Source organism: Leptonychotes weddellii, chromosome 15 (genome assembly GCF_054177405.1).
Source record: "Leptonychotes weddellii isolate Sample4059 chromosome 15, ASM5417740v2, whole genome shotgun sequence".
NCBI classification, from domain to species: domain Eukaryota; kingdom Metazoa; phylum Chordata; class Mammalia; order Carnivora; family Phocidae; genus Leptonychotes; species Leptonychotes weddellii.
Window position 1 is genome coordinate 31,720,420 of NC_138383.1, and position 11,189 is coordinate 31,731,608.

Consider the following 11,189-nt stretch of genomic DNA (forward strand, 5'->3'; position numbering starts at 1 on the left):
ATGTAGCTCTTAGTATGTAACACGTAACAACAAACAATAACTTTGTAAACAATTGGTTAAAGAGGCAAGTACCTGCATGGCAATAGGTCCTTGGGACATTTGAGAACTATAATTCATTCCTAGCATGCCCTGCATATTCGGCTGCATGACAGAGACCATAGGAAATCCTTGCTGCTGCATCGGCATCAGTCCTGCTGAAAAACAAAGGTGTCATTAAAGTCACTGTATTTATTTTTTATTAAAAAAAATTTTTTTTGAGAGTGTGTGTATGTGCACGCGAGCTTGGGAGGGGCAGAGGGAGAGAGAATCCCAAGCAGGCTCCACACCCAGCACAGAGCCCAACGCGGAGCTTGATCTGACGACCCCAAGATCACGACCCGAGCCATAATCAAGAATCAGATGCTTAACCAACTGAGCCACCCAGGTCCCTAAAGTCAATGTATTTTAAAGTTTATTTTCTTAAAACCATAAGTACATGAAGGACTTGTTACCTGGGAGGCAGCACAGTTTAGTGGAAAAAGCACAGGCCGTGGAGACAGATAGACCTGAGTATGAATTCCAATTCCATCCGTTACTTAGCTATGCGATCTTGGGCAAGTTACAAAACTTCATTTGTAAAGTGAAGATAATAACTTTTCTACAGAATTTTTGTGCATACTTAAAAAATGGACAGGATAGCCTAATTGTGATATTGGCCTTCAAGATGGACCCCAGCAATCTCTGCCTCTTGGTACTCATTCCCTTGTCACTCCTCCCACACTGAATAGGGCTGACCAGTATAACCAATAGGATATGGTGGAAATGACTGTGTATAACTTCCAAGGCTGATTTCTTAAAAGGCACTGCAGCTTCCTCCTTGCTCTCTTCTATCACTTGCTCTGGGGAAAGCTACTGCCACACGGTAAGAATACTCAAGGTCCTATGAAGAATCCATGTGGCATGGAACTGAAATCTCTTGCCAAAAGGCAGCACAAATTTGTCATCTGTATGAGTAAGCCATCTTGGAAACAGATCACCCAGCCCTAACTAACCTTAAGATGCCTACAGCCCTGGTTGACATCTTTACTGCAATCTCTTTGGTCCTGAGCCAAAACCACCCAGTGAAGCCATTCCCAGATACCTGATCTGTGGATACAATGTGAAATAATAAAATGTGTATTTTTTAAGTTTTGGGGTATTTTTTTATGCAGCAGCATGTAACTATACAGTAACATATATACTAATAGCATGAACTGTGGATGCCAATGAGAAATGTCACTTAGTACCTTTGGGACTTGCTTGTAACTTCTGTGCCTCAGTTTCCTTTTTTTTTTTTTTTAAGATTTTATTTATTTATTTGACACAGAGAGACACAGCGAAGAGAGGGAACACAAGCAGGGGGAGTGGGAGAGGGAGAAGCAGGCTTCCGGCGGAACAGGGAGCCCAATGCAGGGCTGGAGCCCGATGCGGGGCTCTATCCCAGCACCCTGGGATCATGACCTGAGCCAAAGGCAGACACTTAACGACTGAGCCACCCAGGTGCCCCTGTGCCTCAGTTTCTTTTCTTTTCTTTTTTAAATTTTATTTATTTATTTGACACAGAGACAGCTAGAGAGGGAACACAAGCAGGGGGAACGGGAGAGGGAGAAGCAGGCTCCTGGCTGAGCAGGGAGCCCGATGCGGGGCTCGATCCCAGGACTCTGGGATCATGACCTGAGCCGAAGGCAGACGCTTAACGACTGAGCCACCCAGGCGCCCCTGTGCCTCAGTTTCTTATCTGTAAAACTGTTTAATACCTAATATGCTTGAAGAAATGGTATTCCTCTTCTCTTTCCTTACATGAATAGTTAATATAACATTTACCACTAAATAGCCATCAGCATGTAAAGTATATAATGCAATGGCAGGAGAACTATCATGAAAATATGATTTAGAGTAAAATAACTCCCAAACTTTTCCAATGAAGTATTCCCAAGAGTGGAGACTAAAGATATATACCTTTGGGAATTTAATAAATACTCAGTGCCTACTATATTTTAGGCACAGTTCTAGAGAGTTGGTATACACCTGTGAACAAAACAAAATCCCTACATGGCCTGAACACAAATTTCAACCTAATTTTGCACTTTATTACATCTGTGTTGGTTCTACTATAAGGAGCTTTTAATCAAATTTTGATTTAAAAAAAATAAAAGTCTGGTAAAGTACACCACGTTTACCTTGTGAGTTCTGTGTACCTTAAAGGTTATTTATACACAGTTTAATTTCAGAAGCATGAACATCCATATTTACAAGTAACATTATTAGTGGCATTCATTTATTCATTCAATCATTTATTCAAACATTTGAGGGCCTACTCCTTGTCAGGCACCATTCTAGGGATACGGTAGTCTACAAAACCAGGTCCGTACCCTCATGGAACTTCCATGTTTTCCCTCTTGCCCCTTTGGACCTAAAGTTTTGTTCATTTGGATTAGTTTTATTTAATTCTTGAATGGGTAACTCAGGTATCTGGTACAACATTTAAAGGCATGAAAGTATGCATAGTGAAAACTCTCGCTTCTCTCTTGTCTCCTGTTTACCTACTCATGATCTTGTGGTTACTCTTGCTGTCAGCTTCTTGTATATGCTTTCAGAAATAATCCATGCATAATTTAAAGCCTTGTAATGATCAAAAAGTCCATACTAACATACTTTGTAAAAAGAAAAAAAATCTCAAAAACAATTCCAAATTCCAGAAGAAAAAATATCAGGCAAACTTTTGGGCTCTCTTCTTGCTCCAAATGCAGATTTTTACTTGAAAGTTTTATAAAAATGCAAAATCTTGAGCCACAGTAATGAATAACTCTGTAACGCCTTCCTAAAGAACAAAAGATCTCAAACCATTCAGTCTAAATCTGGGACACATCTAATTACAGATAGCTTAAATAATGCATAAATGTAAGCACAATGAAAATAATACAACTGACCCTTGGAAAAATTTACCTGAAACTCAACCTCCATCACTGATTACAAATGTAGACAAAGTCAGTATGAGCCACTGACCACCTGCTACTGAGCCACTCTTTATCTTTCATCTCTAGTGGTGACCTGGGAGTCTCTGTTTCTCTAGCAATTCCACCATAAGCAATCAACACTGGCTTTGTGAGAAGGGACAGTTTTCAGCAGCAGACTGGTATGTGTCAGGGTATGAGCAGAAAGAAGAGAAAGGCAGACACATTCTTTCTTCAGTGCTGTGTCCCAGTGGCACAGTGGCGTTGAGTCAAGACTGTAACCCTTCACTACAGTTGCCCTAAAGACACAGCTAGAACTGATATTGGTAGGCCCTTGTCTGAAACAGAAGGGATACACCCAGTAAAGAAATTGAAAAGAGTAAAACTGAGACTTAAGAAATAATTTATACTGCATCAGAATATATGCTCTCTTACATACATAAGACCAAATCATATAGAGAAAACATGGTAGTATAAAGTAATTAAAGGGTTCAACAAACATCCACAGAGACCCTATAATTTTCTATCAGTATGCTGGGTGCTGCAGATACCGACGAGCATAAGGCAGACATAGCTTCTGCCCTCTGGAGCTAACAATCTAGAATTACACAATTTTTGAGAAATTTTAAGAATAGCTGGCATATATATAGGTTCAAGACTGTAGGAAAATTTTACTCTATTTGGCAGCAACAAGACTTTTTTATTCACTTGATTCCCAAGTTCAGAAACATGAAAGTGAAAAGTTTAAAACTTCAGCTTTCACATACCTTGAGGGGGTCTCATTCCACCTGCAACAGGGAACATGAAGCTGAGAACAGAAGAAAAACATATCAGGATTATTTAATATATACAATGATTTCAAATAATACATGTAATTTTTTACATAAACAAAAGAAGTGTAAACAGGGTCCTGCCATTTGTTCTATAGTACAATACTGAATATCAATACAGACTGAACATCCATAGGATGCATGACAGCATGTTAGCATAGGGAGAAAATTTTTGAACTAGACAACAGAAGACCTTGAAACTGGTCCTGGTCCTGTCACTGTGTGGCTTCTCTAGATTCCAATTTCTCCATCCATAATATGAGAAGGCTGGATTAGATTCAATTCAGCAAACATTTACGGAGTACCTATTACATGGAGGAATTGAAGCAGCTCACGGTCTTGTTGAAGACATGCATGCAAGCAACTAACTCTAATATCGGACAGAACGTGCTAAGTGCTGGGAGAGGTCCAAAATACTAACAGAGATGAAAAGAAAAAGATTAATTTGATGGGTTATAGCTCACAATTTTGTGAAGGTATCTCTTAAGCTGAACCTCAAAGAGAGTCACACTATAGTTTGAGGGAAAGCTCTGAGGCCAGAGCTGTGTGTTTAGAGAAATGATTTAAGGTTGAATATAAGATATAGGATTAGAGAAGCAGACTGTGGAGGACCTTTGATTTTCCTCTGAATACTATATGAAGGCAGAGATTATTGTGGTAAAATACACATCACAAAATTTTACCATTTTAACCAGTTTTAAGTGTATAGTTTGTAGCGTTAAGTTCACTCATGATGTTGTACAACTATCACCATGATCCATTTCCAGAACTTTTTCATCATCCGTAATAAAGACTCTATACCCATTAAATAATAACTCCCCATCACTCCTTCCCCCAAGCCCTGGTGGTCACTACTTTTTGTCTCTATGAATTTGCCTATTCTAGCTACCTCAGATTAAGTAGAATCATATGAGATACTTATCCTTTCTGTACGTGGCTTATTTCACTTGACATAATGTTTTCAAGGTTCATCCATGTTGTAGCAGGTATCAGCATTTCTTTCCCTGTTATGGCTGAATAATACTCCATTGTATGTACATACCACATTTTGTTTGTCCACTCATCTGTTGATGGCACTTGGGTTGTTTCTATCTTTTGGCTATTGTGAGTAATGCTGCTAAGAACATTGGTGTACAAGTATCTGTTTGAGTCCTCCCTGTCAATTCTTTTGGAGATATATATACGCGTTTGTGTGTGTGTGTGTGTGTGTGTGTTCCCTCTCTCACTATCTCTCTGTGTCAAATAAATAAAATCTTTTTTTTTTTTTTTAAGATTTTATTTATTTGACAGAGAGCACAAGCAGGAGGAACAGCAGAGGGAGAGAGAGAAGCAGGCTCCCCGCTGAGCAGGGAGCCTGATGCAGGGCTCGATCCTAGGACCCTGGGATCATGACCTGAGCCGAAGGCAGACGCTTAATGACTGAGCCACCCAGGCGCCCCTAGAGAGGCTCTTTTAAATAAAGGTAAAAAAAAATAAAATTATGCCCTGGTTGTGAATGAAATAGTTAAGGGAATGTGCATATATAGGGAGAAGACACCAAAGGGCAACTTGGAGAATTCTTATGGTGAAAACTGAGTAAGGAATGGCCACTGAAAACCAAGGGAGTTAGTTATAACTGAGTGATAACTGAGGAAGGACCACATTTCAGAAAGAAGGAAGTAATTACCAGTATCTAATGCTTTAGAAAAGGTGATCAGAAGGAGGATTAACAAAAAAAAGCTCACTGCTTCCGAAAATGCTGATCTCTGAGTAAACAGTGTCAAGAGGAAGAGAAACTCTTGGACCTGTACGGAGAAAGGTTTAGGACAGAAAAGATATACTTACTAACTGATAAAACAAAGTTTCTGAGGGAATGAGATTAACAAAGGAAGATAGCAAAAAGGATCTCTTTTGAAAAGGAAGAGAAACTTCTTTTTATAAGGCTGGAGGGAAAGAAAATGGGACAATTCAAGGAAGAAAAAGTCTGAGTGGGAAAGACTCAATTGGGAGTCAAAGTATCTGAAGGGGGTTCTGAATAATCTTTAAGGAATCTAGTGAAATCCAGGAATTATATGCCAAATTTATGTGTCCTTGCATTTTTCTATTGTATAACACCCCCTTCCCAGGAAAAAGGCTAAAAACCAAACTTTAGAGTCTTTTAGCTCTAAAATATTTTTAATTAAAAAAAATTGTGTAAAGTGGTTTACAAAGTTCTAGTTGGATATCCATCTGGTTATATGTGATTTATAGCTTTGTAGAGGATTTGAACTGTTAGCAAATTCTACTGCTGACAAGCAGGCCCACACCCAAAGAGAGGCTTGAATAGTGAACAGCTTTTTTGAACTGCACACAAGATATATTAGTTAAGCTGTGTGTTACCTGGATAAGATGTTTAAACTGCAAGTTGAAATTTGGTAGTATCACTTTTTTTAAAAAGCTACTCACACATACTAAGATTTATAAACTTAGAACCAATGCATTTAAGTAATCAACTTGTCAAGACTTCTCCAAATCAGTCTTAAAGATTACAATTACCAATATGGCTTAGTGGCTAAGTAAAAACCAGAAACTCAAGTTATATTTTTTTTTCCAGTTCAGCCATAAATTAACTGTAAAGTTCTATGCAAACCCCTTCACCACCCTGTCCTATTTCCCCCTCTGTCAAATGACAACACAAGAACTGCAAGTTTGCCAAGGTCCCAACTAAGATAACCAAACAGATAGGAATAAATGTATAGGATGTATAAAGGTTATCTTGAGAACCAATAAAAACTAAATTAAGAACGTTACTGACAAACATGACTTACTCCAGTAATTATTTAGCAACCCAAACTCTTTAGTGACCTATGCACCATTCATATGATTCTCTGGAATGTTTAGACAACTAACATCAACATGCTTTAAGACTGGTTAGACAAGCAGCTAAGACACTGATGAGACAGCAAAAGTTTGGCAAAAAACAAAAAAAAAAACCCCAAAACCCAAAAACTGGGCAGCAAGATGACCAACAATTTAATTTCAAAGGTAAAACCACTATTTATTACCAATACCTGAGTATGAAAGCAGAACCAAGAGGTCTACTTGTCACATGCCTGTCCCATTCATCCTTCCCTTTCAGTTACCTTTGCTACTAACCTTCCCTTGGCAGGCATGGACTCCAACAAAACCTCCTAAAGCCTCTCCACCTCCAGACTCTCAAACTCCTAATACAGCTCATAGAGAACAGGTGAGGTGCATCTTCCTAAAGGACCATTTGATGAGGCCACTCCTGGGATTAAAACTACGTAGTAATTCCCCCTTAAGTTGAATTTCCTTCCTTTATATCCAAGGCCACCTCCAGTTTTAGCACAACTTTTTCAGTTTTACCTCACAAAACTCATCTCCCATTTAGTGCCACAATCCATCTGGCCTTACCTGCTGTTCCCTTAGTGTTCAGTAGGCCTTCATATTTCTTATGACAATCCCTTGACCCCTTCCTCTTCCTCCAAATGGGGCCCAGCTGAAATACCTCCTTTACTTTCAACGTAGTTTGAATCCACAAATATTTACAGAATGTTTTCTATGTTACAATGTACTAGAAGCAGTGGAAGATGAAAAGATGAGGAAGTCCTTAAGGAGCTTGTAAAAGAGAAGGAAAAACATAGACAAGCTCACAAATGATAATATCCCAGAAGGATACAGACTAATCAAGATCTTTCAATTCTTTTCTCTCCACTGTACTTGTTTTTTGTTGTTTTTTTTTTAAATTATACTTCTCATCTCTTGGGTAAATTTTGTCCTTTATATAACTCTACCATTTATTCTAAAGTAGCCCAACCAGGATACCAATCAAAAGTAGGCTAATGTTAAGGAAGTTGGAAAATGTCACTGATTTTTGTTTAGTCTCTTAGAACAGAAACAAGTATCTAAGAAATATGGTACCTTATAGTTCCTGGATTTTCTCTACTAAAAGCTGAGAAAGATCGCCTGGCTCTTTTTCTTTTCCCTTAAAATATACTTAGGCTATCATAATGTTAACTTCCTTATAAAATAACTTCAGCCCTCACCACTGCTCTCTAAAAACTGTAATATTCTTTCTTTATTGAGCATACAGCTTTTCAGCCTCAGAAAGTTTCCAATATACGTAACAGTTACCATACATTTTGCAAGGTAAGGAACATTTAAGCCACTTTTCTCTCCCATATATCCTCTAGAGTTTTATTTTTATTTTTTAAAGATTTTATTTATTTGTCAGAGCAAGTACACAAGCAGGGGGAGTGGGAGGCAGAGGGAGAAGCAGGCTCCTGCAGAGAGGAGAGCCTGATGCGGGACTGGATCCCAGGACCCTGGGATCATACTAACCGACTGAGCCACCCAGGCGTCCCTCTCTAGAGTTTTAGAATTCGATGTTACTCCAACCACCTTTTATAGATGAAAGAAATTTTAAAATCAATTGAACTTCTATCACAATTCAGGCCATACTTATTTTTAAAAATGAGTGTTCATGGACTGGTGACATTAAAACACTATAAACTAAGGGGGATGATCCACTCAACTTTCTGCACATGGTCCTCCCCCCCCACAAAAAACAGAAACCAAACAACCAAAAGAAAACCCATAGGCCTAAAATACCAAATTTATATTTTTTCAGAACTGAGTGCCATGATTAATCATATACTTGGTCAAATTAATGCCACTCAAGAACATTTTAGAAACTGTCATCACATATAGAAAATAGATTACATATTTGTCTTCTGCAGCCAGAAACTGACATATCAAGTATTCATGAAAGACTCTAATGAAACAGCGTAGACTGGAAAACAAAAGAAAACAGTTTTAAATCTAAAGTAAAAGATGTGTTGAGGAAATGGAAAATGGGGCCGCACACAGGTGGTTCATTCAACAGCCACTGCCCTTTTTTCCTAGCATATATATAAGCACCTGCAGGAGGTGATAACTTTAAAGACTTCACACTGCTTAGTGTTCCTGACTCCAAAATTAAAACACTGCCTATCAAAATACTAACACTTTGCTTTCCAAAAATAATTTAGGATGCTGAAGATAAAAAGCTAATTTTATCTTCAAATGTGTATGCACTATGTGTTGGTTAACAAAACAAACTCAGACTAGGTCATTACAGAAGTGGGGTGAAAACTTCCCCGAATAAAGGATTTCCTTAAATGATGAACTTGTCAAGTTGCAGACGTTCTTCTCCTTTATCATTCTGGATATGAGAACCACAGGCAATTATTATATGACAGAGGACAGATTTATTTAAGGACTAAGTAAAAGTCTGGAAGCTTTGTTCTAATAACTGTGTAACTGCTGTTTAATAGTGATTTGATTTTAATAAGGAGACAAGTCTTAAGAGTTACGTCTACAAGAGCTCTATTTATTAATTCAAAGGTCTTTACCTTTTCCTGCTGTTTCTCATGTGTTCCTAAGGTGATAAAAAGGACAGGACATTCTAAACGGGGGAAGACAAATAGTACACACACACAAATCTTGGAATCAGCTGTTCAGTTTTGTGACCAGATTTTTTCAGAGCCTTCACTACCCTAACCCCGGTCAAGCCCGGAAAGCCCTGGGAAAGGGAAGTCTGGTCGCTCGGAGCCAGCCCGGGCTAGAAGCGAGACGTCGGGGTTCCTGCTTTCCCCAGCCCCGGCCGGGTGCCAGCCCAGCCGAGCGGACCCTCACCTCCTGCTCTTCTTGCTCCTCCCCTCCCCGCACTGGGACGCTCTCGCTCGCTGCTCGGCCCCAGCACCAGGGCCCCTGAGCCTGGGAGACAGGAGTCGGGCGCCAGGTTTCCCCCGCCCCCTCGGCCTAGGTCCCCGGAGGACCCCCTTCTCCCGTAACCCAGTGCCAAAAGAAAAGGGGTCGAAGCGGGCGAAAACCGCCATAACTGCCACACAGCCCTCGCCCCGGCGGGGCCAGCCTTGGGGTCCGGCCCGGCTCTTCACACCCACCTGCCTCCCCCGGCAGCCCCAGCGCCGGCTCCCGCGGCCCCACCGCCGCCAGCTCCCGCTCCCGGCCGCAGCGCCATCTTGCTCCGGGCCCGCCGCCGCCACCTTACAAGCAGCTGTCAGGGGAAGACAGCCACTTCCGGGGCAAACGCCAGCCCCTCCACGGCGCGGACTGGGCGACGGGGCGGAGCCATGCGCCCACGTGACCCTCCGCGCCCCGGGGAGGGGGATTGCGGCGCACCCTCGTCACGTGGCCCGACCGCCGCTGGGGGTCCTCCGAGTGCGATTCTAGTTCTGGGGTTGCGTGGACGGCTCAGGGGAGCTGATTCGTTCTCTGGCAAGGCCCTCCGGAAGGTCCGGCTGGCGGCCCAGCGGCAAAGCGTTGTCCCTCCGTTTAAAAAACCGTCAGGTTGGTTAGTGAAAAGAGGAGATTGAATCCTGCTTTTTAAATTGGAATGATGGGTGCACGGGTATTTTATTCGTTTTACACTTAAAGAGTAGGTGGATCCTGGACGCTTCTTTGATAGCTTTACGGCGCTGGTCAGTGATCACCTCTCTCTACTTCTTCCCGAGAATTCGGCAGCTTCCTTTTGGCACCCACCCCAGAAGATAAAGGTATTTAAAATTTAGTGAAGCAGCCTAGCGCAAATAAACCTAGCCCGTATATAAAACCTTCAACGCGCACCGTTCCAATGTGTTTGGTTCTGCCACCATGCCACCCAATAATCCCTGCTTTTCCTATACTTGCAAGCAGGGGCAAAACGGTGTTTGCAAAGCAGTTCATCATTACTCTGAACTTATCTGGGTATATTATATAAAATATATATAAAATTTGGGCATATTTTTTTCCCCTACTCGAACTACTGTTAAGTAAAATACGAAAGTCCAATGTAAACCTTTTCAAGCCTTCAAGCAGTTTGCTTATTAGCAGGTAGTGGATTAATTATAATTAGCTTTATCTTTCACTCTTGCCCCAAGGCTTTTACAGGGAAACCATTTGTAATAATAGTTATCTTTTATTGGGCACAAATCACTAGTCAGGAACCTTACTGAATTTTTTCAAGTCTTCAGTGTCCCTAAGAGTTAGTATCGGCATTTTGCAGATGAGAAAACTTAAGGTCAAAAGAAGTTGTAATTTGCCTAGGTCATAGAGTTGCAACTCAGCAGGACCAGGATTCAAACCCAGGTGTTACACATAAAAGTCCTTACTCATTTCACTAGCGCAGCTATTCAGTTATCATGTATTCTCTTTTCATAACGGTCTACTAATTTCATTTCTCTTCTTTAGGTGAAACTGAAATTTGTGTACCATATAGTCCCAACAGATATAAAAGTGCTAAATTCGGTATTAATCCATTGACAAACCAAGTTAATACTGGTGTATATAGCCACTGTTATTTAAGGATGGGTAGTTACACAGGAGGAAATACTAAAAAGAGAAAATAAAGTCAAATGAAGGGGGTATA

General features: G+C 40.6%; 1 protein-coding gene across 12 annotated transcripts in view; it reads right to left on the reverse strand.

Annotated features, from left to right (window-relative positions):
* SYNRG (synergin gamma) overlaps positions 1-9,880 on the reverse strand; it is a 72,291-nt gene extending 62,411 nt beyond the window's left edge. For 6 of the 12 annotated variants that reach the window (XM_006732695.3, XM_006732694.3, XM_031027446.2 and 3 more), the window contains exons 1-3: positions 9,727-9,880; positions 3,740-3,780; positions 73-194 (exon numbers count right to left, since the gene is read on the reverse strand). In XM_006732695.3, coding sequence (XP_006732758.1) covers positions 73-194; positions 3,740-3,780; positions 9,727-9,803 — 240 coding nt within the window. In that variant the 5' untranslated portion in view covers positions 9,804-9,880. Of the gene's footprint in view, positions 1-72; positions 195-3,739; positions 3,781-3,995; positions 4,448-9,726 lie in introns of those variants that run through there. The other 6 variants (XM_031027450.2, XM_081805323.1, XM_031027445.2 and 3 more) reach the window with 4 other exon arrangements.
* Between the last annotated feature and the right edge of the window lie 1,309 nt (positions 9,881-11,189).